We start from the raw sequence: 27,946 nt of genomic DNA on the forward strand, positions 1-27,946 counted from the left end.
GGTGAAAGCTTATATTTCTTTTCCACATTCATTTGTAATAACAAAATTGCTGCGCCAGTACTTTCACCTGGTTTAGACTCGTCTGTAAATATTTTAATTCTGTCTCTATAGGTCAAGTTCATCATTTGGTTAACTACCTGTTGGAAACCTTCTGGGGAATTATCTTTCTTACTTACAATTCTGTCATCTATTGCATCATTAATCTGTATTGAAATGTTTGCTTAGCTGAGGGGAAATTTCCCAATCAGTAGTTCTGATTTTTTAATAATTTTTATTTATTTCAGGGAAGTCTGGGATGAAGTTTACCATGGAAACTATAGCTTCAATATGTAATGGAGTCTTTTTACAGTTCCAGTAAGGGTTGATGATGATCAGTAGTGGTAGGTATAGGCATCTGTCTCGATTTTGGTTATCACTATCTGTGATAGTTTTATACACAAGTATTTCCTTTAAAACTTTTCTTCGCAGGTTTCAAATTTCTAAAGCTGGTTCAGATTGTAAGGCGATGATTTGAGAGCTCCTAAAGCTATCCTTAGTGCTTGGTTTTGAATTGTTTCTATTTCAAACAAACTCTGTTCTGAACAGTTCCCAAACAGCAATGAGCAGTAATCAAGTTTAGATCTAATTAGGCTTCTATACATAATAAGTGCGAAATGAGGATTTACGCCATTTCTTCAACAGGTAATCAATTATCTTGAAAATATACAGGTATTTACTGCACTGGTTCGTTAAGTTGTTTATGTGTTCATCAAATTCAAATTTATTATTGATCGTAATACCAAGCTCTTGGCTCAATTGGGAGTTGGTGACCTTCGACTTTAAGATTTACATTATTGTTTATCCTCTTCTTTCTACATACTACCATAGCTTTCCATTTATTGACACTTAAACTTAGGCTCATGTTATTGAACAAATTATCAATATTTGTGAGTGCATTCTGCATTTTAACCTGTACTTGATCAGTTTTCTTATTATTATATTGAGTACAAAGCCACATCATCAGCATATTGTAGGGATATGACTCCTTCATAAAAACAGTTGTTTATTTCTGCAAAATCTAATGAGAATAGCAATGGGCTCAAGGTGCTTCCCTGAGGCAGACCTCTACAGGTTACTATATATATATATATATATATATATATATATATATATATATATATATATATATATGATGTCTTGATTAGAAACCAAATTAAGTGATCTATCCACAAGCCATTTTTGGCAATGATTGATAAATTTCTTGGGAACACCATAAATGTACATTTTTCTAATTAGGTAAGGTAAATTTACATTATCATATGCACATGATATGACTAGACTTGTTAATATTAATGTTTCGTTAAAAGTTCGAGCAGTTTCCATATCCAGTATTAGGTTTAGTAGATAGTCGGCGCATCCATGGTTTTTCCAAAATCCATATTGAGTTGAGGGAATCAGATTGTATTTCTCTACATACCGTTCTAGTCTTTTTTTATAATGCCATTCATCACCTTAATAAAAACGGAAATCAAATAAATTGGGTGGTACGATTCCTCACGATCTTTCTCTTTACCTGGTTTAAGCAGAGCTATGACTTTTATATTTTTCCATTTTTGTGGTAAGCTTAGGTTGTCATTCCAAATATTATTATAGATATTCAGTATTACTTTTAGGGCCTCCTCAGGTAGATGGGTAATCATACTACTGGCAATTAGGTCATTTCTCGGAGCAGTGTCTTTTTTCTTTGTTTTAAGAACTGCAATTAACTCAGTTCATTGTGAAGTTTTCTTCAAGTATGTGATCTGTATTCTTAATTATTGATTATAGTGGATATGACTTCAGCTTGTGGAACGTGATCTGGGACAATGTGTTTCATTAACTTCTCTGCTAAGTGCTGGTCTTCTTTGATGAGTGACATTTCATTATTGCTTTTGTTTATTTTCAGTTTTCTTATAATCTTCCATGCAAATTTGCTATTTTTTCTCACCTATGTTTTCACATAACTTATGCCATCCGTTCTTTTTTGCCCTTTCGATTGTGTCTTTGGTCTTAAACTGAGCTTCTTGATATGTTTGGTAACTTACAGGGTTCATACCCATCTTGAATTTCTTAAAACTAAGCCTTCGTTGAGCAATTGCATGAGAACATTCCGCAGTCTACCATAATTTTGGTGTAAAGCCTTTTTGGTTATTTATTCTAGGATTGTTCCATTTGTGTATTGATTTATCATTGCTGCATTATTGTTACATGATTTTTTATAACATTTCTAATTGGATGTTTAAGGGCTCGTGAACAATACTTGTCATATTTTTTATTCAACTGATTTTGAATATTTATGTCAATATGCTTTCTAAAAGTTCCTTCTTGGTTTTTCTACCTTGGGTGATGATTTTTTAACAGAATTTAGAGTCATTACGATAGTGGAATGTTGTTGCTCCTCATCGTATCAGATAAAACTCCCCAGATATCACGGTAATGTTCAAGGGTTAAGAATTATAATTCTATGGTTGACTAATTATGAAACAAGCTCGGAATGGTAGTGAATAAATGGTTGTTAGCCAATAAAAAATTGGAGTTATTGAAATCCTTGAAGACTTCATTACCTCTTTTGGCAGGTTTGTTGTAGTTCCAGAACTGACGGTGAGCGTTAAAGTCTCCAAAAATCATTGTATTACCTTGATCTAAGCTAAAAAATATACTCTTGCCAGAAGGAGCAGTTTTTGTTTTTTTTTTTTGTTTTTTTTTTTGTTTTTTTTTTTTTGTTTATTGGTAGAATATACGTTGTATACTTTTAATGTTCTAAGAGATTTCGTTATTGCTATGCCTAGGATTTGGATATTATTCGTATTATGTTCTTTGATTATACTGGCGGTCAGAGAGTTATGAATAACGAAGGAAGGCTACACCTCCATAACTATCTTCTTTATCAAGTCGTAATATTTTGAAATTGTTATCTCTAATCGTATCCTGTGAACTAAGCCATGTTTCTTGTAGGATTGCAATATTGAATCTTGGCATATAATGAATAAATTTTGAGCACTTTTGTTTGATAGATCTTAAGTTCCATTGAATCAAATTGAACTGAGTATTTTCTTTTATGTTCGTTGCAGACGTATCGTGGATTAGGACCAAAACACCCTGTATTTGGGGTCTATTTGTTTGTTTCCTGCTTTATTTGATGTGTTTTATCATATGTCTGGATTATATTTACAGGTTTTTGAGACACCAATAAAACTTTTAAGCAGTTGTGCCAGTAAGTCATCTACCTTTTGTTTATTAATAATCCCTTCGCCTTGGATTTTAGTTCTCAATTCTTTTATTTTGTCATTTAGTAATTTTTTAACTGTCCGCTGTTCGCAGGTGTTGAGCGTTCGATTTTCGGATTTTTGTTTTCAGGTTGGTAAGATATATTGTCGATTCTTGAACTGGAGGTCCTACTATAGGATTTTTCAGACAATTTTTCCTTGGATTTTACGAATCTTGGTTTGTTTTGGTGTTGATAGGTTTTTCAAGGGTTGTATTGCTGGGTTCTATTGTATCACTGAGTCTTAGAAATCTATTACGTGAGAACAGAAGGGAATGATCACTGCCGGTAACTGATGGAGTTTGACCGTAGAATGCAGTCTGCTTTGTTATGGTTGTATATGATTTCCTCTGGATGTTGTATAGATTTATATTTAGGCCATTTGTTGGGAAGAGTTTAATTGTCGTCAAAAAATCTTCTCTTTGGATAGACATCCTTTGCATAATGTTTTTGTCTCTCATATTCTTTGCACGATTTACTGTTGCCACTGTGATTGCCATGGCAGTTTTCACATTTTTTTAACTGTGTACATTCACTATTGTGAAACTTCAATCCGCAGTCTCTGCATATTTTTTTCAAATTTGCAAGGGGACTTAGTTACATGGCCATATTGAAAGCAGTTATAGCATTACTTGATAGGCAACATGTACCGTTCAATGGGTATTCGCACATAATTTTAGGTACACAAAATTTGGAAGCTGGTCGGATTCAAATGTTAGTCATGAAATGTGTGTCTGTTACTTGTCGATTTACGTTCTTTTGGCACGAACTACGAGATAGGGGGGACTTACTCTCACTCATCACTTCTTGTTAAAGTAATTTCAATATACGCAACCAGAGTGATTTCTACCTTACTGGCTGGTATAAAAACATTAACATTCTTTACACGAACACAACTTACTAACTCCTTTGTCGAAAAAGTATCTTCACAAGTCACAGTTACATTTCTGTCTACTCGCTTATTATGGTTAATTTTACAGTTTCTATGTTTAAATATTTTGCGTACCATAAATGGGTTATTCTTTTTTCCGTATCTACTCTGTATGATTACTTCATACGGTCCTTTGTTCGATTCGTTATATAGTCTCAACCGTCTAGTGTTTTGGCACATGATTTGAGTCCAAATTGGAGGTATTAGGTCTACGATTTTGTTCTGAAAAATTAATAGAATTATCACCTTTACTGAACTTTCTTTTCTGTTGGCCTGCATTATTAGTGTTATGGTCTGATTTTAATGTAAAATTGTCTGCAAAATCCTGATTGACGTTTCTATTTTATGTTTCTACACCTATAATCGAATCAACCGCCAGTTGAGTTTCCATTTCAAAATTCTAAGACTCAATATCTCCAGGAGGGGAGTTGGCTGAACCAGACATTTTGTCAGGACCAGCCTACCGTAATAATTTAAAATGTGTGTAAATGTGATGCATATTGTAACAAAAATAAAAAGGATAAAAATATGAAGGCTAATAAATATCTAACTTAGGCTAGAGTGGCACAGACACACCACACACCTCAGTTAAACCATAATTGTTTGGGGTTAATCAAATGGAAAATACAATTAACGACAGTTTTAAACAGGCAACCACAGGTACAAACCTATAAAGTCAAGATTTGATCTACAACCAAACAATTCGCTGTCTTCAACTCTAATAAAGATGTTTTTGAAAATCACTCAATTAATAAATATTAGCAACGCAACACAACAACAAACGTGAAAAACAAATTAGTGAAAAAATTGTGTTGTCATCTAAGGTATTAAAACACTCGGTTGTCTTAAAAATGAACTTTTTTATTCCTTGTTTTCTTTTACTTAAGAGTTTGAGTTGGCCTAAATTAGTTTCGTAGACCACATGAATTGTTAGGACGTTACGGACCAATGCTGATAAACATTCAACATGTGATTAATACACAACAATAAATATGTGTTCGTAGTTTAGTTGTTATTGATTATGTGGCTAGCCCATAGGCTTTTATTTTATGGTAAAGGTAAGTAGATATACATCATGCACGGCAATTAAAATATACTCACGTTTTGTGGAATTTGGTAAAACTGAAAAATTGTACCAAGGGAAGGAGTACACTACATCAAATGTTGCCTTACAGGCTTAGCTAAGGTTCTAATCAAATTTCTAGCTTATAGCTGTTTCATTAGACAACATTTGTTGCTATGTCACACGTAAAAGATGTATTATTGTACTCCAAGGGCACACCGACGGGGGGGGGGGGACGAACTGGACCTGTCACCACCCGGTCAAGAATAAAAGTTAAGATGGTAATTTAATACCAAATTTATTTTTATGCTATTCTAAAAGTACATACTCAATTACAGCACACTTGTATCTATTTTGTATAAACATTTAGTCTCAACCGGATCACAAAAGTTGCAGTTTTGTTGAAAAGCGCCAAACCCCGGTATTATTAGTTTGTGATTAAACAGTTTTATTTTTTTAAACGCACACATAAGCAACCTAAGTTTTAATATAACTCCCGTTATTGTAGCACTATTAATTAGATTGTGATCAATTTTCAAACTCGGATTGCTGTACTTTTTGATCCGAGAGCAGAAATAAAGATTTAGCGTTGGTCCTCATTTGTGATTTAAACTTAACTATTTTGTTCAATATTTGGTTAATATTACAATAACATTTTGTTTCAGTTAAACACACCTCATACTAATTTTATTTGTTGCAGAAGATTTTAATTACCCCTGTATAAGCTTCCTGGTGACTGGTGGTAGAATGGTTTTTTTGTAAACTTTATACATTCTGACCTGATCTTTGCCCTCCTTTTGTGAGTACTATAAAAGTACTATAAAATAACTATTTTCGGACGTTATATATCAGAAATCTCTCAGAGAAGGGCCCCCGGACCCCCTTACTGATCTGTAGGGGTTTCCATACCCCCGACTCCCCGGTGTTTCAGACGCACCCCCCCGGGAATATATTTTCTTGGTGCACAAATGAAGTACTCAGTCTGTTTAAACTTTATTTATCCTACGAGTTTCTCATTGTCATCACGTGTATCCTTAAGACTAATGTAAATATTTTGCTCTGAAAAATCTCTTAAAGTGACATGCATAAGCATCGAACTCAATATTGCTCATATATAGAATTTTCTCATTGCCAACAAGTTTACTAGTAACACCAGTGTATCAACGTTCGCTAACGCTCTGTCATAAAGCATGAAGTTACATGCACCATCTTACTTATATAGAAATATAGATTAATGCTGAACTCAAGTATGTAGGTCAGTTCATTTTCAAGAAGACAATTTCCTGCTTCTTCGCTGACGGTCATCCCAAAAGTCTATGGTTGGTTTTTATCTGCGATGATCATGATCATTTTGAAACAAAATTTAACTATATGTAGCCCTTATTTATCGTCTTGAAAAGTCCAACAATTATTTATAGACTTTTGGTCCAACGTGCCACTTTGTGATGACATCCGGAGAGCTTTTACAATGGAATAGAAACACAGCCCGAGGACTCCGATATTGAAGCCAATTGAAACCATTCTACCACACATATAAGTATTGTTGAAGTATCAAAAGGAGAGACTGATAAAGTGTCGAGAAAGGGTAAGGAAATATTATATTCGTCTATTAACCATCCCCCACATTTAAGTCAGAAAAAAACTGTATTAAATCGTTAACGAGAATAGAACTTTATAACTCAATAATTTCTTCCTTTTATTCTGCTTGTGAACAATCGAAGAAGCACTTCATCATAAAAAATTCGAAAAAAACGAAAATAAACTTTCACAAAAAATAGCTGCCGTCTTATACAACTATTCTTTTCGAGAACAATAAGATCATTCACTTTTTACTATCCAAATAATAATAAACCAATAATAATAAATTTAACTTGATTATCCATGCTTTTTTTGCACATACCAGTAGAAGCTATTTGTGAGAATTTAAAGACCAATAATGATGACTGTTAAATTTGCTTTATATAAATATTGTATATATTTTTACTTATATGCTCTAGAAGCATGCTGAGAGAGGATTTTGGAAAATTCAGCCTGTATGTTAAATATTAGAAACTAAGTTGAGGTGCATATTGCCTACGTTAATCTGTTGAAGGGGCTCGCTGACTTGTTTTTATTTCTCCATCACTGTCCGTCCGTATGATCATTACTATTAAAATCGGCTCCCATACAAATTGTATTTAATCACACAATTATGCTTCCACGGATATAATCATCGAGATTCGCCCATCTATACATGCATTAAAGCAAAATACGATAGACTGCATGATCACAATTTTTTTAACTAATAAGGTCTTGAGCCATAAAACTAGATACAAATATTCTTTATATGCGTACTCATGTGTTTCTATAGAAGCGTAATAAGATGATTTTAGAAAATCCGACATATAAGTATGTTAAAAATTAGAAACTGAGTTGATGTGCAAATCGATGAATTAGCTGACCAATCATCACACTCTTAGGTCACGCACTAACTAGATATCTAAAATTTGTCTTATGTAGTATATGTAGTTTCAATATGAATTGTTATTACTAAGTCTCATTATTAAATCTCTTAATTTATTGAAAAGCCTTATTTTACACACACACACACACACACACACACACACACACACACACACACACACACACACACACACACACACACAACACACACACACACACACACACACACACACACACACACACACAATAATAATAATAATAATAAGGACATTCCAATCTGCAAAATTCAAAACATTCCAACTCAGTCCAAGTTTTCCAGAATGATTTTTTTGAAGCGGGAGCGTGTACCACTATGTCCCAGAAGTGACGATTGAAGCTTTGGACAGGACCCTCCAAGATATCACATCTACATGCTAATTATGAGGGCATTTATGTTGCTGGGTCTCTATAATAATGAGATGAAGCATTATCTCACATGCTAACTAGATCCGTTAGTGTCCCTCAGAGTAGTTGCCTGGGGCCAATACTCTTTCTTGCATACACTGCAGATTAGAAATATTAGTTGGAGCTCTGTTCTTATCAATTTTATGCAGATGATTCACATCTTGCAGCCCATTGGAGAGAGCTGAGGCTGTGGAAACATCAATTCGGACCTGGAGAGGGTGAATCCGTGGTCGGACGATCATGGGCTTCTGCATAACTCGAATAAATGTTCTGTTTTGCAGGTGAACGGGTCATCTTTGAATTGCCAACCACATTATCATCAGTATTAATCAGTTCGTCACGTTCACGCCATGTAAAATTTATATGTAACAGCGTCGTGACCAAACGTTATATAGATGTAAAAATATTGCTAGTGTCTGCTAAGTTGGAAATTGTCCGCTTAACAACTTTTCTACTGTGTACTATGCTCTTCCTTATCTCGCTTGTTTTCTTACTAGGGAAAATGTACCTGTTCTCACTAAACTGCAAAACAAAGCTCTGAATTTTTCTAAAGTCTGAAAAAATTTTGTCACATCAGTGAAGTTAGGTTAAGTTCTAAGGTGTTATCGATTAAAAATTGTTATGACTTCCAAACTGATGATTAAATACAGTAGCTATGTGTAATGACAAAAGTTGTCTTGTAAATCAAAATCTTTCATCTTGAAGTACGTTTGCTGAATAAAGACGCTAATTCGTTTATTTATTTATTTAGGTATAAATCTAGTTTCATTATAATTTAAATTTTATGGGTATCGTCATTCGTTCTAGAGTACAGTTAGACTACGCTAACGTCCAGCCAAATTACATGGACTGACATGAACCATCATTGGGCGATCGAACTTGATCTTGCGTAGCTATAAAAGTAGTTTCATTGAATTTTAAATTCCATGATAATTCTAATGCTTTCAGAGACTGACAACTTCCATTGGTTAGGAGCTTCCAGAGACTGAGGGCTCTTATAGCTGATAGCTTTCAGGGATCGGAAACTCCCATAATTCTAATGCTTTCAGAGACTGACAACTTCCATTGGTTAGGAGCTTCCAGAGACTGAGGGCTCTTATAGCTGATAGCTTTCAGGGATCGGAAACTCCCATAATTCTAATGCTTTCAGAGACTGACAACTTCCATTGGTTAGGAGCTTCCAGAGACTGAGGGCTCTTATAGCTGATAGCTTTCAGGGATCGGAAACTCCCATAATTCTAATGCTTTCAGAGACTGACAACTTCCATTGGTTAGGAGCTTCCAGAGACTGAGGGCACTTATAGCTGATAGCTTTCAGGGATCGGAAACTCCCATAATTCTAATGCTTTCAGAGACTGACAACTTCCATTGGTTAGGAGCTTCCAGAGACAGAGACTGAGGGCTACTTATAGCTGATAGCTTTCAGGGACCGGGAACTCCAGTAGTTCTAATGCTTTCAGAGACTGAGAACTTTCGGAATACGGGAGCTTAAACAGGACGGAAGCATAGTTTTTTACAACTAACTAGATTAATACACACTATGTTGGCTTTTTTAAGGAACCAAGTGGTTCAGTGACGTATTCTTCAACGTGCAAAGAATTGGAAAAGCATTGATTAGAAGTTTACAACCGACACGATTTTTGTTAAAGTGCCGAAGAATATATCATAGTACTTTCCTGCATAATTTTTATAGAAGAATTTGTAAAATTATCTTCTAGAATTTTAACACAATTTAGTACATAACAGGTGAATAAATCAAGTTTAGAAAATATAAAAACCCATTTATTATGTGGTTATAGCCTAACTTCCATAAATAACTATCACAAGTACGAAAACTCCCTAGTCATTATACCTATTGAGCTTAATATTTTGCAAACACGGAGTTAAATCCCAAATGGGGCCTTAACTGCCAAACGTGTTTTCCTTTTTGCACGCTGTTCTGTTGAAACGTGCAAAAGGGAGCACAACATGTGCGCAAAACCTTTTGTTAACCAAGATTGTGAAAGTTTTCGTTTATTAATGTAAACTTAATTAATAATGTCAAGGATAGAAGTGGAAACGCAATGAACTGTCGACGAGGACTCAAGAAGTTGTAGCAGCAACTGTGGTCTGTCCGCGAGCCAGGTTCATCATCATCCTGAAAAACAATGTGATTGTTACTTTTTGCAAATAAATCTATAGGAAAATGTGATGGATCATTAGGAGGATGAAGGACACAAAATTATCTATGAGTGTGGCTTGTAAAATCCTATCTGTCAATAGACTTAAGTATGTAACCCGTTAGCAATGAATGGGCTTCAATACAACAGGCAAAAGCTTATTCTTCCCGTAACTGACTTCGCGAAGTTAAGGTGGTACAATTGATTTTGGATTTGGAAAATATTTTTACTTTACATTCGAAATCCTTTAAAACAACTTTTCTGGAAACAGAAAAAGCGGAAACATTTTTTTGTTCATTCACGTGAAAATACATGCATTTATAGTAGGTAATTTATGAAATTTTGTAATCAGGTCCAAACTGAAGATAAAAAGGTAAATTTTTTACAGCATCTACTCGAGTGATAGCTTTAAGTGGTGACATGCTTTTATTGATTTATGTAAAGATAATTACATTTTTATTTTTATATAATTTAGGAAAATTACTTTTTTCAAAAGAAAAATTATATTTTTCTTAGTTAAATTACATTTTTATAAATAAAGAACATGTCATTCCCTGAACCTGACTTATGCATATGCTGCAAAATTTCACATTTTTATCTTTAGTCGTTTTTATTTAGTCCTGATTTCAATATGGCCCAAGTTATTTGAAACATTTATGAATTTAACATAAAATATTTTCCTAACCCATGTACCGTTATGACGATAACACATGGGGGTGGTGACTTCTGAGGTCGTAGTAATAAATACTAGAAATACAAAGTTTACTTATAAAGTTCAGTTTAATTACGAAAACTTAAAAGCACCACTTTTTAGATGGTAAAGGAAAAGTTATGTAAGGCCACGTTGCTGCCAATTAGAATATAATAACTAAAAAGTATATCTTCTAGGTGGGCCTAAGATATCCAATGTTCTATTGAATTATGCGTACGGACGTTTTACTTTACAAAACAATAATATTTCACTTCCCTTCGCAATAGGTAGACTCACAAACCCGGGTGTCGGCGTCTTGGCACGAGACATTGAAGCTGTAGTCTAAGAACGGTTATTTCTTGAAGATGAGTAGAAGTTAGGAAGTGGTAGCCATCTATTCAAACAACACGTGAGATACATCAGCTACGTAAACTCGCGGACAAAGCGCGCGAGGTCTGATGGGTTACGTAGTTGGGCTGCTACAAAAGGGTTAGAAGAAAAAATTCATACGCGTGCCAATTAGGTAGTTACTCCGCCCAATAATTTAGTTCCGGAAACATTGATGTAAAATAATATTATATTATACTGGCTGATTAGGTTGCGAAATTTTACATTGTATGATGAAATTTAATTAACTAATTTACGGTACAGAATATCCCCCCTGTTTTGATTTCGCAACCTAATTAGTCGCTTTACTTTAAACATATTCTAAATAACAAACTTAATTCAACCTTTTATTAATTACATAAATTCAAATTCAACCATAACAATACGATAGCGCGGGGGTTTCAAAAGTTTCCTATCAAATCCGCTAGATCGCATGCCAATGCAGTTCTATGACTGCTCGCTTAGGGACCAAAAATTAGAAAATCAATTTAGGCAAACTATTTTCATGTGCAGTGCACGTTGCAGCGTTTTAGAATTTGCGGGTCGTTGCAAGAATAAGGACATTTAAGGCGATTAAATCGTGAACAAGTGTAGTGTAGTGTTTTGTTATATAGGCGCCGCATTCATACTTCTTTTTGCATTCATACCAGTGTTTTGTGTATAGTGTTGTGCCATTAAATACCCTGAGACTTGCGGACAAGTTACCAATATGGATCGAATACTTTGGAATGAAACGTCCCCTCACGAGAAGCTAAGTCTCGCATTTCTTATTAATACTGCATCATTCTTAATATATATATTTTACATACAACATCCTATACATCTTACATCTACATGAATTTTAACACTTCAAAATATATCTACAAAATTCAACATTTCAGCATACATACAAAACACAGACAATTTTTCATATTTGATTCCCTCATTACAAAACAGTCAGGATCAACTTTGTCTCATTTCTTTATACTAAGTCTATTTACAAATTCTTTTTCTATATTTTTTATTTCCATTGACACATTCGTTAAGAATTCACCAAACAGTTAACTTCCTGGATTTTATCTTATCTTTTAAATTTGGCAGCAAATGGTTCCTTAAGCTAGGGATGCTACAATTTTTTTTTTTTTTTTATAGAACAGGTCTTAATTTAATTTTAAATCTACAATATGAACCTTTTTTACATTCAAAACATTTTCAGTGTGTTGTACAATACAAGTTACAGGGCTTAAAAAATATAAAATTCTATAAATTCCTTACATATTTTGGTGCTAATTTTGCACAAAACTTTTTCTACCTTATTGCTTAAATAGTGGGTTCTAATCCATACTAAGGGAATGCAACTTAAAGGGATGTTTTACATTTTGCTCTGAGTACTTTTGTCTATTTACTGTTATGTGCTATACTACTTTTTACATTCACCACAGCTCTCTTTAAATTGTTTACAAACAGTTTCCCTGGACAAATTCTCACCAATTAGATCATTTAGCTTTCCATAAATTAGATAAAGCATTATTACAGGAATGATTAAACATTAAATCAAAGGCAGCAAAACCTGTGCTTTCATTATGGGCGGTGTTTAAACTTAATTGTATATAGCCTAGGTCATTATCCCAATTATTATGACAGTTGTGATAGAAACTACGTAATAATGTAGATATGTTTCTAATATGCCTTTCTGATTGATTTCCATTAGCCCTGTAAGGCGCTAGTCTACGGTGTTCAATAAAATTCTTAAATAAGAACTTCTTAAAATACAGTGATGTAAAATATGCGGCATTGTCTGACACTATTATTTTAGGTACAGAAAAGTTGTTAAAAATTAATGCGGTCTAATTTATTACATATGTCAGCACTCTTACATTCCTCAAAGGGATTAGCCATAGAAATTTACTGGCGGCATCTACAACTACAAGTAATATACATTGCTGTTTCTAGTTCTCACTAAGGGACCTAAAAGATCTATGAATAAACAATCCATATTGTTCTTAAATGGCACAGATACTAATTCGCCTTCATATTTTCTTTGGCACACTTTACTCATTTTACAAACATTACATGTTTTTCACTTTTGCCTTTATAATTTCGTCTAAATCAGGTCTATAAAAAAAAATGATTAATTTTTCTTTGCGTTCTAGCAATGCCTAAATGACCTCCTATTAAAGAACTGTGGAAGAATTCATATACTAAATCAATTAACTGTACAGGCAAAAATATCTTACTCTTACTTTTTACATTCCTTTTGTACATCAGTAAATTGTTTTTTATAAAATAACATAAATTGTTACTATTGCTTTTCACAGATTGAATGATTTGCTGAGTATCTTTATCTTGAAGTTGATATTTTTCTAAATCTTTAAAACGCTAATGGCAAATCATTAATTAACAACCACAAATTATCCTTGTTATTGCACTTATTATTTTATCTGCCTTTTAGGCTTTACATTAGATGTTGGTTTACATTTTTGCCTTCGGGAGGAGTTTGAATGGCAGAAGGAAATCGATAATCTATTTTTATCCTGGTCTGGACCGTTCCGGCAGTCACTGGGGCTCGGATCAGCTGTTCCCGTCGGACTCGCCCTCAAACATACGTGATAGGGCATCTGCCAGTGCATTATCGGTGGAACTTTTAAATTCAACCTCAAATGGCAAATTCAAAATCCTCTCGATCCACCGGGCAAGTCTTCCTACCTTCCTTTTGTGATTGAGTGACATAGGATAAAAGCTTGGTTATCAGTTATTTAATTTAAAGGTTCTTACTTCTAAAAATTCGTGCCATTTTTCTATGCAAATTAGTGCACTCAAAGCTTCTTTTTCATAAACAGTATATTTTAATTCGGCATCAGTAAATTTCCTAGAGTAATAGGCTATTGGCATTAATTCATTTTGGTCGTTTTCCTGTAACAAACAACCACCTGCGGCTATTCCACTAAGCATCTGTCATTACTATTAAATTGCTTTGAAAAATCGGCTAACTGGAGTACAGGAGGATTCATTATAGCTTCTTTTAACTTTACAAACGAATCTTGACATTCACTTGTCCAAACAAAATTTTAGCGTTTTTTTCCTTCTTAAAACGATTTAAAGGATTACATAATTCGGCATAATTATTTATAAATTTTGAAAAGAAATTGGTCATACCTAAAAACTGTGAAATTTGTTTGGCGTTCTTAGGCGGCATAAATTCTCTTATACTCCTTGTTCGCTCGGGATCTATAGTCACTGTATTATTTTTATTAAGTTCCCCAAAAAGGAGATTTCCTCAAAACAAAACTTTGCTTTCTCTAGGTTTGCCGTTAAGCCATGTTTGCTTTAGTCTATTTACAATCTCTCTGACAATGTACTAAATGCGAATCAAGGTCTTTACTGTACACTAAGATATCATCACAAAAATTTATCACATATTTAAATTTTATATTGTCTAGGACTTTGTCCAGATAGGCGGACAATACAGCACTACCAACATGTAAACCAAAGGGTACTCGTTTATTTTAAATTTATATTTACCAAATATAGTGCTAAATGAGGTAAGATCTTGACTATCAGGTGATAATGGACATTGTAAAAAACTTTTTCTTAAATCTATTATTGAAAAAATATTTGGGCTCCACTAAGATGTTGATAATAATTATTTAAATCACCAATGGGAAAATCAATTTTCTGTAACTTTTTATTTAATTCGGTATAATTGACTACAAGTCTGTCCTTTTTGGTTAAAAAGGCTGGACTGGAGTAGGCTGAAGTACTGGGTTCAATTATTCCTTGGTCCAACCAATCCTGTATTATTGTTTTCATCTTATTTACAGTAGGAGGGCTCATAAAATAAGGCCTAATAATTTACAGGTGTGGGGTCATTTAGAACTAATCTCACTTCCAAATCTAGAGCCTCTCCTAATTTTGGAGTAAAAACATTTGGAAAATCCCCTATAAGGTTTTGTATCTCAGCCTCAGCTCTAGTGCACCCTATTTTTACATCAATGCTTGTTTACTTCATGTTCAAAAGGGCTGTTGTCTGGCAATAGTTATTTCCTCATTACAATTGAATTTATAAAATAACATGAATCTCCATCAAGATCTAAAATTAATTTGCTATTTAGTTATAAATGGGTTTCCCAATACAATGTCCCATTTTAAATTATCCAATACAAATAAATTTTACTTTCCAACAAAATTTAGAAATTTTTATCTTAGCATAACAGTAACCAAAACATTTTATTTCGGTGTTATTTGCACCAAACATTCTATCATCTGACTTCATTAATTTAGAAACATTTTTATTTCAACAATAGGCTATCATAAAATTCTTTACTAATTATATCTCTTGTAGCACCAGTATCTAATAAGCAGTTTGTTTTTACATTTTTACCCACTATAGCTTCAATTAAAGGCATATTGTTACACTGTCTAACATTTAGTGTTAAATTAGGTTTTCTATAGTTTATTTACTCCAATTTTTAATTACCTTACCATAGACTCTCATAAAATAGTGTTTTTTCTTTTCTTACTGTATTATTATTTATAAAATTATTATTCTTAAACTTATGAAACCGGGGAGAGATATTTTTAGGTGTTTGTGTGTAATACCCACTCCCCTGTCTACTAGTTTTTTTGGATTCCTAAAACAATTTTTTGCTAAGTGACCAGGCCTATTACAATTGAAACATAACTTTGGGTTTTTGACAGTAGGCCTACTTCTTCTAAGGTCAACATGTGGTGGATACATGTTGTTAACATATGTCTTACTTAAATTGTCCCTTAAGTTATCATTAAAGGTTATATTGTTACTAGCTATACACACATTTTCCAAATCTGTAAAACAAATGGGATTGTTTTCAAAAATTAACTTATTTCTATCTGTAGGCTTAATACCCTCTTTTTATACAAGTTACCAAGTCCTGTTCACTTATGTTACACAAATAAAACTTGACTGAGCTCTTTGATGTCATAGATGTATTCATACAGTGGCTCATCAAACCTTTGTGGCCTATAAACTAAATCTAGTCTCAGTCTTTCAATTAGGCCTACAGGGATAAAAGCACTAATTAATTCCCTGTGTAGATAGTTGACATTTGGCATGACAGACTTACACTGTATTATTTTGGCTAAAAGTGGACCTTTTGCATAACATGGTAACAATGCTAAAATTTCATTTTCTGATAGGCTAGTTTCACATTTTAGTTTTAACAAAGTTTTCAAAAAGTTTATTAGCTCAGGTACTACTAAGCCATTTGTTACTGTAAAATTTTGTAAATAACATTCTACAGGGTTGTTTAACTTATTAAACATAATTTAAAAAACCAGACATAGGTTGACTAATACAATCATTGTTTGCATTATAAATAGGCATTATAGGCAAAGTGGGGGTACTGGCAGTAGGCTGTGATATTGTTGGTGGTTGTACAGAAATAAGGCCTATTTGTTCTTTCACTGCCTGTTCCATAGCCTCATCTTGGTTCTAATGATTCATTTTAAATTGGCTTCTAACACTTTAAGCTGTTCTAGGTTCACTGTAGGTAGCAAGTTTTTAGCTAACTGTTGTTCAACATTTACTAGCCTACACTTTAAAAGCTGATAAAGTTTTCACTATGTACAGAACTTAGTTCTAGCTGGTTGTCTAAAAATAAACGGTTTATTAAATGTTTACACTTTTCTTGGAATTTGGTGATTTCTAAAGGTGAACTAGCACTGTTCAATTCACTGCACCCATGTTCTAATAATATCACTTTTTCACTGAGAAGTTTTACTTCCTGATTGTGGTCTATTTTTAATAGGCTACTAGGAGTAGGTAAAATATTGTTTCTCAAACACTGTCTTAAGGACTTTCTGAGTTCATTTACTGTACTGTCACTATTTAATATAATACCTCTAGATATCAGTTCAAATACCAACTCATCTTTAGACAAATATTCTATTTTAATGGCAGGCATTGTGGCGTTTTCACTCAGTTTCACCCAGTTGATGGCAGAGTAGGCACATCAATAGCAGATTGGCGCAATAAATATGTGTACCGTATTACGATAACACATGGGGGTGGTGACTTCTGAGGTCGTAGTAATAAATACTAGAAATACAAAGTTTACTTATAAGTTCAGTTTAATTACGAAAACTTAAAAGCACCACTTTTAGATGGTAAAGGGAAAAGTTATGTAATGCCACGTTGCTGCCAATTAGAATATTAATAACTAAAAAGTATATCTTCTAGGTGGGCCTAAGATATCCAATGTTCTATTGAATTATGCGTACGACGTTTTACTTTACAAAACAATAATATTTCACTTCCCTTCGCAATAGGTAGACTCACAACCCGGGTGTCGGCGTCTTGGCACGAGACATTGAAAGCTGTAGTCTAAGAACGGTTTTATTTCTTGAAGATGAGTAGAAGTTAGGAAGTGGTAGCCATCTATTCAAACAACACGTGAGATACATCAGCTACGTAAACTCGCGGACAAAGCGCGCGAGGTCTGATGGGTTACGTAGTTGGGCTGCTACAAAGGGTTAGAAGAAAAAATTCATACGGCGTGCCAATTAGGTAGTTACTCCGCCCAATAATTTAGTTCCGGAACATTGGGATGTAAAATAATATTATATTATACTGGCTGATTAGGTTGCGAAATTTACATTGTATGAAATTTAATTAACTAATTTACGGTACACCCAGAATCTATTGCTTGAGAGACCTGCGCCTGGCGACTTTTACAAATTATATCCTACACGGTTTTGTGCGTGTAGGAGAAGCAGTTCCGGTGTGAAATAATTAGTTAATTCTCGATGCCACAATTGAGTTTGCTTTGTTGGCCCGGTCAAGTAACAATAATAATTAGGTCTGAGAAGCCTACTTTGGTCAAAGAGCGTCTACTTCCAGTATAAAGAGAGGAAGGAAAATCATAACTTCTGGCTGTACCTTATTACTCAGTATTCAATAGATCATCATGGTACTAAATGGTATCTGCTGTAGCACTTTGTCAAGTAAACATGTAGCCTACCTGCACTTACGAAAGTTAACCATTTTCGTGAAGTCCTGATTTAGGCTATTGACTTTACTTCGCTCAGCTAATTGGAAATTCGCTAAAAATTTGGTTGGAGTATTGTGTTTTTATTTTTCTTCTTCGATACGCTTATTGATATTGTGCTTGAATGTTAAAATACTTCGGCCAGGTTTGAACCGGTAATTTTGCCATTAACAACTCCACCGTAAGCCTAAGACTATAATTAAATAGTTTTCTTGCCACCATATAAATTCGTACTTCAAACTGTGACTTCTTTATTTGCATAATAAGAAACAGTAAACCCAATGATAAAACTATCCAGAACAGAATCTTATTAGAATCGGTGTAATGAATCACCTGACTTACTGAAGATGGGGTCTTCTGATCCTGCGACAACGGCCCGACGTGTCCCTGTAAAATCCTGCTCCACATCGGCGTGACTTCTTAGTGGTCTGGGCAGGAGAGGGGGTTGGGTCCTCCACTGCGGCTGGGGCAGAAGCTGTAGACGCCAGCAATGGCTCCTTGATGTCGAGGGCGACGTCGCTGGCCGAGGTGCTACTGTCGGTGGCACTGGCTGCTGTGGAGTTTGTGGAGTTCAAGGCGCTAACAGCAGGGGAAGCGGAGATGAGTGCAGCGATGGGGTCAGGAGTACCGGTGGAGTTGGAATTCGAAGTGCCGGCCAGGCTCGAGTTGGAACCAGGAACCGGCTTTGCTGGTTTCTCAGTGAAGTCGTTGTAATCATAGTCATACTGCAATGAGGAAATCAATTAATACCACTAAGCTATGTATCAACTGAATTTAAAATTAAAAGTTGATATTGAAATGCAAAATATGTTCCTTCAGAAAGATTCAAAAAGTGTTCTACATTTTTTGTCTTCTTGGAATTTTTTAGGTCCCGGATGAGAAAAACTCAATAGCCAACCAAAATAGTAATCAGGATAATAAGAATAAGAATAATTTATTCACACAATAGAACTCATAGGTTTTCTGTGCAAGTCAAAACATCCCTATCAAAAATAATTATGCATTATGCAAAAAATAAGCAACAGAATAACTGTTTACAACAGAGCATACAGTACATTTTAAAAGTAAAAACAAAATAAATTCTTGTAACACTTTTAAGTGATCCCTACTATAAAAAAATCGGGGTAATCAAGACATGGGTATCACGTAAGCCTTTAAATAATTTTTGAAACTGTTTACATTTGTTTGAATTTTGGTTACATTTGAAGTAAATTGTAGAGTTTAGGACCACAATAACATTTTTTTTGAAAAGGTTGAGACTGAAACGGTCTGAAATTAGGTAATTTCTGTGCCGTTTGTCATGATCATGATTCAAATGAGAGAAAAGATTTTTATTTTGAAAAACAAACATTGTCGAATGAAAAATGAGAAGGGAGGCCAAGGTAAGGATCCCACTAGATCGGAAACGCTCTCTACAACTCTCATCTGTTCTCATTTCCCAAACGACCCTCAACTCTTTAAGAGTGAATACTCTGTTAAAGTTGACGACTCTAGCAAATCTCCATAATATTATTCCGTAACTCAACTTCGATCCAAATAAGCCTAAGTAACCCAGTTTAAGAACCTGTTCTGAGGCAAATGTAGATTACCAAAGTACCGTTTTAGGTTAGTTACAATAATGTTCTGGTGTAAAGAACGTGTCAGACGCTAAATCAATCCGACTTCCAATGTGGAGTCGGGTTACAACAAGGTAACAGTGAATGGAATACAGCAAACTATGTGCACACTAAAATACCCAAACACATTCCCGTTTCCAACCTGCACACTGTTTTCACTCCGTATCGGTTCCAAATTCTTACGGCAGACTGTGTTTTTCCTGATCAGACTATGAATAACTAACCAGAAGTCTCGAACAATGTTCGCCCTCCGCCAATGTTCTTAAGTAAAAATGTTCAGTAGCCTACATACCTATGTGTTCTGTTTTAAAACCATTATCGGAAAAAATGTCAAGTGCGTTTCCGCAAAATATATAGAACATGCGTGAAATACCTAAGGGAACAAGTTGATGACCTCCACTCTTTAAAATTATTTGATGACAAACCTTTTCTTGTTGTTATTCGTGGGCTGCACTGTTCGGTCGCCATAGAATACTGTCTAGTGAGCTTGCTCAAAAAGGGCACTCAATCAGATTAATAAGTTACGTTCTTTCTCGTAAGAAAGAGAAATTACCACTTTTCTTCGTTTACCCAGAATGCTGACATCAAAGAATATATGTTCAATCTTGATTCATTGGTGTGTTCAAAACTTGAAGCTGACCATTTTAGACCGAAAACGCCAACAGTGCGTACGTTACACATACCAAAAGCTATTGTGGCCATCCTCTAGCGTTCGCTGTGTTGGCTCTCACGGATCCTCCACACCTTTGTACCCAACCCCGTGACACGCCTGCTACGTGTAACCAACCCCATCCATTGAACAGATGTTGCTCCGTTTACATACCCAACAGACCATCACAGCCGCAGTCTTAACAACCTAGCGCGTGGCTCTGTTATTCTTCGTTCGCTAGAAAAAAAACTGCTACCTCGATGCCCATAGAGTAACATATTATAACGTGTGTTCCAAATTTTATTCACACTGAAGGGATCTTGCAAACTGAAGAGATACAGCAAAGATTAAATGAAGAAAGTTGTGCGTTTAATCAACAAAATCAACAAATCAATGTGGTTAAGTTAATTATTTGTTGTGTCGTTCACTCGTTGCGCTCAAACACTGTTTATGGTCAAAATCTGTCACATTTCTCTTATTAGTACTAATTTTGAAACGTTTTTTACATGAAATCTGCATGAAATTTCTTCTAGATTTAAATATTACAATGAAACAATTTTTAAGACCAGAAAGCACTTAGCATGGTGTAGGGTTTGAGTAAAATTTTTAATGCAACGGCCCATTTTTGTCGTGAATGTAGCTCAATTTTCGTAGTTTGTGTAAAATGGAAAATTCTGATTTCTTTTTTTTTCACTACATAAATCAAAATTGGCACTTTTATAAAATTGTCTGGAAAATGTTATTCTTACTCATTTTGTATAACTCGGTTTCCGCGGCGTTCTATTGTTTCAGAAGTACACGATAACATTGAATGTTTGTCAGTGAATATGTTTAAAAATTAGAATTAATTATAAATAAACAAAGTTCATGATTTACAAACAAATTTATATGATTATAACAATTTTTGTTTCATAGGATCTTTTCTGAATGTTTGAAAGTGTTATCAATATATTAACACGTCAACACCATCGCACCATCGTGTTTCTGGGAATTAAATTTATGAACTATAAACGCATCCTTAGTTTGACTTTTTAAGATGGCAACTGTATGTACAATCTACCTTTCTCCCGACTAAGCGAAGGAATATTTTTTTATGCTTACTTTTGTGAAAACTAAATATTGTATAGCTTTTCCATACTACATACTATGCAATTTACAAACTATATTTAAATTAAATTAAGTAGTAACAGTATACATTATATAATATTTTACATACAGTTACCCAGGACTTCGCATTTAATTTCGTGTTGCAATACAGGGACACCATGAGCATGTTTATTTTTACATGACATTCTAAACACTCCATAGACAATTGATAGTCACTAAGATATTCCATTCTCCTGATCCATTTTACAGTTTTTATTAGTGCGTACGAAATAAGTCGAATTTCTCCCCAGTGCATAATAACATCTCATTGAATAGCTCCAAAGACTTCAACTATTCAACTATTTTACGCTATTGTGGAGAAATCCTACAAGACTCCTACAACAAGAAACAAATAATACATTGAGCCGGCATGAGATTTCCCGAAGCCTATTAGCCTAGAGCAATTAGAAAAGAAAAAAGCAGTTGATTAAATGTAACAAGCTTTTTTAATTAATAACATTTCTTTGCTGTAATTCAACTTTAGAGATCAGTGAGGCGTAGCCCGGAGGGATTTTCGTAATAGGAATGTGATAACCAGGGACCCTAAGAATGTTCATGTAAAATTTTGTGTATAATCGGTCCAGAAGTGTTTTTGTCATTGCTTAAAACACACACACACACACACACACACACACACACACACACACACACACACACACACACACACACACACACACACACACACACACAGACAGACAGACACCATTCGATTTTTAATTAACAAACAGTATAGATAGATGTTATACGTATTTACAGTTCACCTCCTTCTTTCTGTAGGCAAAATAGTCAGCTCTCCTGGTTTGCTGTATAGTATTCATTTCTCTAGCAGGCGCGGTACAATCTGATGCCTTCTCGCTTTTCATGTACGATTCGGAATGATTTGTATATCTATAATTCCAGTTCCATGGACATACAATTTATTTGTTTTTCCAAAATATTATTAAAAGTTAAGTAAGTTTTAAATCCAACCACTCTTTCCAAATCTCATTTTGGTATATATATGCAAAAAAAAAAAAAAAAAAAATATATATATATATATATATACTGTATATATTTTGTATATGTTTGCTTAGGGTCGTCATATTTTATATTGCTTTATATAATTGTCTTTATTGTAACCCCCTTAGTACTGAAATTGATTTTAAGACAATGCAATACATTTTTTCCGTGTTCAAACAAATTTTTGCTTACAGATCTTCAAATCATATCAGCTCATACATACTGCAGAGTACTGTACGTACTGCTGTGTCCATATAGCTAGAGTACTGCATTTTGGCATATTATTATTTTTATATGTTTGCTTAAGGTTGTCATATTTTATATTGCTTTATATAATTGTCTTTATTGTAACCCCCTTAGTGATGAAATTGATTTTAAGACAATGCAATACATTTTTTCCGTGTTCAAACACATTTTTGGTTACAGCTCTTCAAATCATATCAGCTCATACATACTGCAGAGTACTGTACGTACTGCTGTGTCCATATAGCTAGAGTACTGCATTTTGGCATATTATTCTTTTATATGTTTGCTTAAGGTCGTCATATTTTATATTGCTTTATATAATTGTCTTTATTGTAACCCCCTTAGTACTGAATTTGATTTTAAAACAATGTAATACATTTTTTCCGTGTTCAAAAACATTTTTAGTTACAGTTCTTCACATCATATCAGCTCATACATACTGCATACTGTACGTACTGGTGTCCATATAGCTAGAGTACTGCACCCTGTGAGAGTACTGTACGTAATGGTGTGTCCATATAGCTAGAGTGTTTTCAAAATTACAAACAGTGTAGCCATATAGATACACCAGTATGTACGGTACTCTCACAGAGTGTAGTATTCTAACCACATCAAGGACACACCAGTACGTACAGTACTCTTACGGAGTGCAGTACTCTAGCCATATAAACACACCAGTACGTACAAGTTGCTTTGGAATCTGCAAAGTTGTTAGTACAATTCTCACCCACACACCTCTGTGAGTCTGGATTTTAAACATATGCTTATCTACAGTCAAAAATCGAGCAAAACTGGATGTCAAACGCAATCTGCGATATGCTTTGTCACGGCTAAATCCAGATATATAAAAACTTTAAAAATACAAACCGTGCAAACCTTCTCACTAATTTACAAAGTAACTGATATAATAGAATAGAAAACTATCTTTTGAAGTTTTAAAACAAAAATTAATGTTTGTTCTGTGTTTTGTTGTTTATTTAAAAGACGTTATTGGTGGCAATATGTCTAGGCGAAGACTACTCAAAAAACGTATTTGAGAAAAATATTAAACGTTTTATTTTAAAATTATGGAATATTTAATTTTAAAACGTGAAAATCTAAAATCTACCATAACACTAACAAGTGCAAATTTAAATTTGAGTACTTGTGTTGACCACATAATGTGATGGTAGAGGGGAGGTGTAACCAAATTTCAGTGTGATGAGGGAGACACGCGCCTGAAAGGTTGAGAACCCCCGGACTAGAGCTTTGTGGTTTGGTGTGTATTTCTACCTCTCCTCGCTCTAATACTCTATTTCAAATGGTAATAATTGGTCCATTGGGAGTCTTTTTTCCTGCCTCTGAAATATTGAAATAGGACTTAGGGCAACCGTGTTAGCAGCGAGGAAAATGCTAAATAAATAGAATTTTGAACAGAGTTATTTGTGCAGGTTAGTCTTATAACGGTGTCCAATAACTAATCAGCACATGTGATGAGTTAATTTTCTGTATTGGTTGGTTTCATACGAACTTAAATTTTAGCTTAAACAGCAATCTCATTTCATCTTATATTTTACCTTGTTATGTTGACTGGGGTTACTGATGAAACAAAAAGTGGACAGAGCGTGGATCTCTCATATTTGGAAGTCCAAATTAACTCATTTTCTTGTCTGCCAGTTTCATGCAAATACTTCGCCGATTTTAAAGTTTTAAGTGATTTTGCGAAGGATAGTAAAGTCTTAAAATTTCAAACATAGCTGAGAAACGAGTAATATGTTACGTAATTAAAATAACCCTTGCTAAAAATTTGTTATATTGTAGACACGTTTTTCGGCAGTAAGCTATCCTCACTGTACAATTTAATAACGACTATAAACAAATAACACTTATTTTCATTATTTAATTCTTTATATTAATTATAAATATATAACCCTACATGGTAGAGTTAACGGTATAATAACTTATGTTATGTACGATTTTACATAATATAAACAGTTTAAAAAGTATAAGCACTTATATATACTTATTCTGTCACATGAAAATCAGTAGATGTTTGCCATTAAATATTGAAGTTTTTGTTAATTTCCATGGTTTTCAGGCGCAACTGTTTTCTACATCGGCTTGTGTCTAGAGGATGTACAATGAGATATTACAATACATATATAAATCATAAAATCTAGGAAATACTTATGCTGTTATCTAAAATTAGTAGACGTTTGTCATTAGATAATGTCGCTTTTTAATGATCACGGTTTAGCAGACGCAAATGAACTCTGATTATGAATGATTCTATATAGAAGACGTACAAGGAAATATTAAAATATAGTTATTAATTGTGAAATATAGAGTTAAGCTCAAGGGCGTCGCCAAGGGGGCAGGGGAGGGGGCAGTTGCACCCTTAGAGATTCTAAAAAAAGTTACCAAATTTAAAGCAACCAAGCCCTAAGTCTTTGACGACCGGTCTTTGAAGTGGTCGAGAATTTTACAAAAAAACCACGAAGATTGTGTTTTAATTAACCGAATCAATAAAGAATCTGTCGACCACTATCATACTTTTCTCATTCTCCATATCAGTTTGCCCACCCCTGAGCCATCGGCTGGCGACGCCCCTGGTTGAGCTTTTAAATGTATTCATATATCAGCTACTGCGAAGTGTAATTGGTGGACAAGAACGTAGCCAGGAAACAATTTGGGGAGGGCGGCAGTGACAACTGTTATTTTCCCTTAGTGGACAGAGAGTAAGGTCCCATTTTGTTCTTGACCCGTTTCTTTGTTGAGAACGATATTTCAGAAGTACATGCCACTAATACTGAATTATTTAAATATTAATAATCGTTTACTAATACAGTGATATAAAAAAATTGAAAAATTGGGGGGTCCGGCACCCATGGACCCCCTCACTAGCTACGGCCTTGTTGGTGGAGTAAATGCTCCTCTCCCACCAGTCAATGATGAAACAAGTTCTGTGTTTATGAGTATCTGTGTAAACGATACCTTTAAAAGGAGTTGGTGGGTTGACTTTAGAGAGTCGTGTAGAACATCTCATTTAGGGAGCTCAAAATACTAACATTGCCATGTTTGTATATACTGGAGACTACTGTCCATTGTCGGTTTAAGAGCCAAATGGTTCGAGGTCGTGACATTCACAACTACGATACGAGGTATCGAGAAAATGTCAGACCTGCTCAGCATAGATTGAGAAGATACGAGCAACTTCCTTCTCAAGCCGGCATAAAGTTTCTAAATGGGCTCCCTGAAGAAATAAAATCAATAAATGATCTAAATCGGTTCAAAATTACATTGCGACACTTTTTAGTGTCTCATTCTTTTATACAGTTGGTGAATTCATGGACCATCTCACTAGCTTCAATGTGCGGTAGTACAGGGGCGCTGACATCCAAATTATTTTTTATTATATATTAATTTTACTGCTTGACAACTTTTATATTGTTAACTAAAATCGATATTGTTTACGATATTTTAAAAATTAAATCGTTAGCATAAGATATTTCATTATTTTAATGAATATACAATTATTATTATGTGACGCTATGCAATGTTAAAATTGTTTCTGGCAATAAAAGTGTATTGTATTGTGTGTGTATTGTGTGTGTGTGTGTGTGTGTGTGTTGTGTGTGTGTGTGTGTGTGTGTGTGTGTGTGTGTGTGTGTGTGTGTGTGTGGTGTGTGTGTGTGTGTGTGTGTGTGTGTGTGTGTTGTGTGTTGTGTGTGTGTGTGTGTGTGTGTGTGTGTGTGTTGTGTGTGTGTGTGTGTGGTGTGTGTTGTGTGTGTGTGTGTGTGTGTGTGTGTGTGTGTGTGTGTGTGTGTGTGTGTGTGTGTGTGTGTGTGTGTGTGTGTGTGTGTGTGGTGTGTGTGTGTGGTGTGTGTGTGTGTGTGTGTGTGTGTGTGTGTGTGTGTGTGTGTGTGTGTGTGTGTGTGTGTGTGTGTGTGTGTGTGTGTGTGTGTGTGTGTGTGTGTGTGTGTGTGTGTGTGTGTGTGTGTGTGTGTGTGTGTGTGTGTGTGTGTGTGTGTGTGTGTGTGTGTGTGTGTGAGATAAAATCTTAAAATCCACATAGTGTTGTTAACATATCAGAGAAAGAGAGTTAAATATTATCACAAGTTCAAAAGTTAAGATGATGGGTAGTTTTGGAAAACCCAGTATTATAATAATACGAGCAGTATTAATTAAATGCATCTTTGTTTGCAGTCAAAATTCAATAAAATAATTTGGTTTGGTTTATTTCTTAATATTATCCCTGAATGTTATATACATATACGTGAGTCAGAAACGGGATTTTTTTATATTTCTTTAAAACTAAAACGTGTACGACAATTGTTCTAAAATAAATTTCCCATTAAAATTCAAAGTTTAAAACTGCCAGACTTTTGTTCAAGTCATTGTTTTTTTTTTTTTTTAGTAAAAATTAATATTGTTTTCGTATTTGTTTTAGCCAATTATAATTTAACGAACACTTTAATATTCACCTTACACTGCAGCTCAGGAATTTTTATTATTTCTTACTGTTATCAATCTTTTTTTATTTTGGTTTATATTACAGTCACTCCTGACCACCTGAGTTATTATAAGACTGACTGACCTCTGCTCCGACCGAATCGTCTAGGAGGGCGAGTACCTCCACATTCTTGACTTGCAAGTGGATGTTGGTGTCACCGGTCTGTGTCTGATCGTAGCGTAGGCTGGATGCGGCGGCGGTCCCTAGGAGGACGACTAGGAGCAGGACCATGGCGAGGACCGACTGAGGAGTCCTCGCCGACATTGGGATACCATCGATACTATCGAAACTGCAGTTCGATAGTAGGATATCGATGCACAAGATCGATTGTCTTAGGCATTAAAATGATTTTTGCATTGACATAATTCTATAGTGAATTTACAATAAAAATTAT

General features: G+C 34.5%; 1 protein-coding gene across 2 annotated transcripts; it reads right to left on the reverse strand.

Moving 5' to 3' along the window:
• Positions 1–9,927: 9,927 nt before the first annotated feature.
• LOC124367786 lies at positions 9,928–27,823 on the reverse strand. 2 transcript variants are annotated; one of them, XM_046824897.1, is made up of 3 exons: positions 27,637–27,823; positions 18,747–19,129; positions 9,928–10,300 (listed from the first exon to the last, which is right to left on the reverse strand). In XM_046824897.1, the coding sequence occupies exons 1-3, from the start codon at positions 27,814–27,816 to the stop codon at positions 10,246–10,248; spliced, it is 618 nt and encodes a 205-aa protein (XP_046680853.1). In that variant the 5' UTR covers positions 27,817–27,823; the 3' UTR covers positions 9,928–10,245. The 2 variants fall into 2 exon arrangements, with proteins under 2 accessions (XP_046680853.1, XP_046680854.1); XM_046824898.1 differs by having other exon boundaries at positions 18,738–19,129.
• Positions 27,824–27,946: the final 123 nt, after the last annotated feature.

Source organism: Homalodisca vitripennis, chromosome 8, assembly GCF_021130785.1.
Source record: "Homalodisca vitripennis isolate AUS2020 chromosome 8, UT_GWSS_2.1, whole genome shotgun sequence".
NCBI lineage: Eukaryota > Metazoa > Arthropoda > Insecta > Hemiptera > Cicadellidae > Homalodisca > Homalodisca vitripennis.

Bases quoted from the DNA above. Each gene is read 5' to 3' on its own strand.
- LOC124367786 (XM_046824897.1), bottom strand. From the start codon at position 27,816: ATGTCGGCGAGGACTCCTCAGTCGGTCCTCGCCATGGTCCTGCTCCTA. The intron at 19,130-27,636 runs GTCAGTCAGTCT...TCCTCATTGCAG, and splicing joins ACGATTCGGTCGGAGCAGAG to TATGACTATGATTACAACGA. The intron at 10,301-18,746 runs GTAAGTCAGGTG...ATTGTTTTTCAG, and splicing joins ATCAGAAGACCCCATCTTCA to GATGATGATGAACCTGGCTC.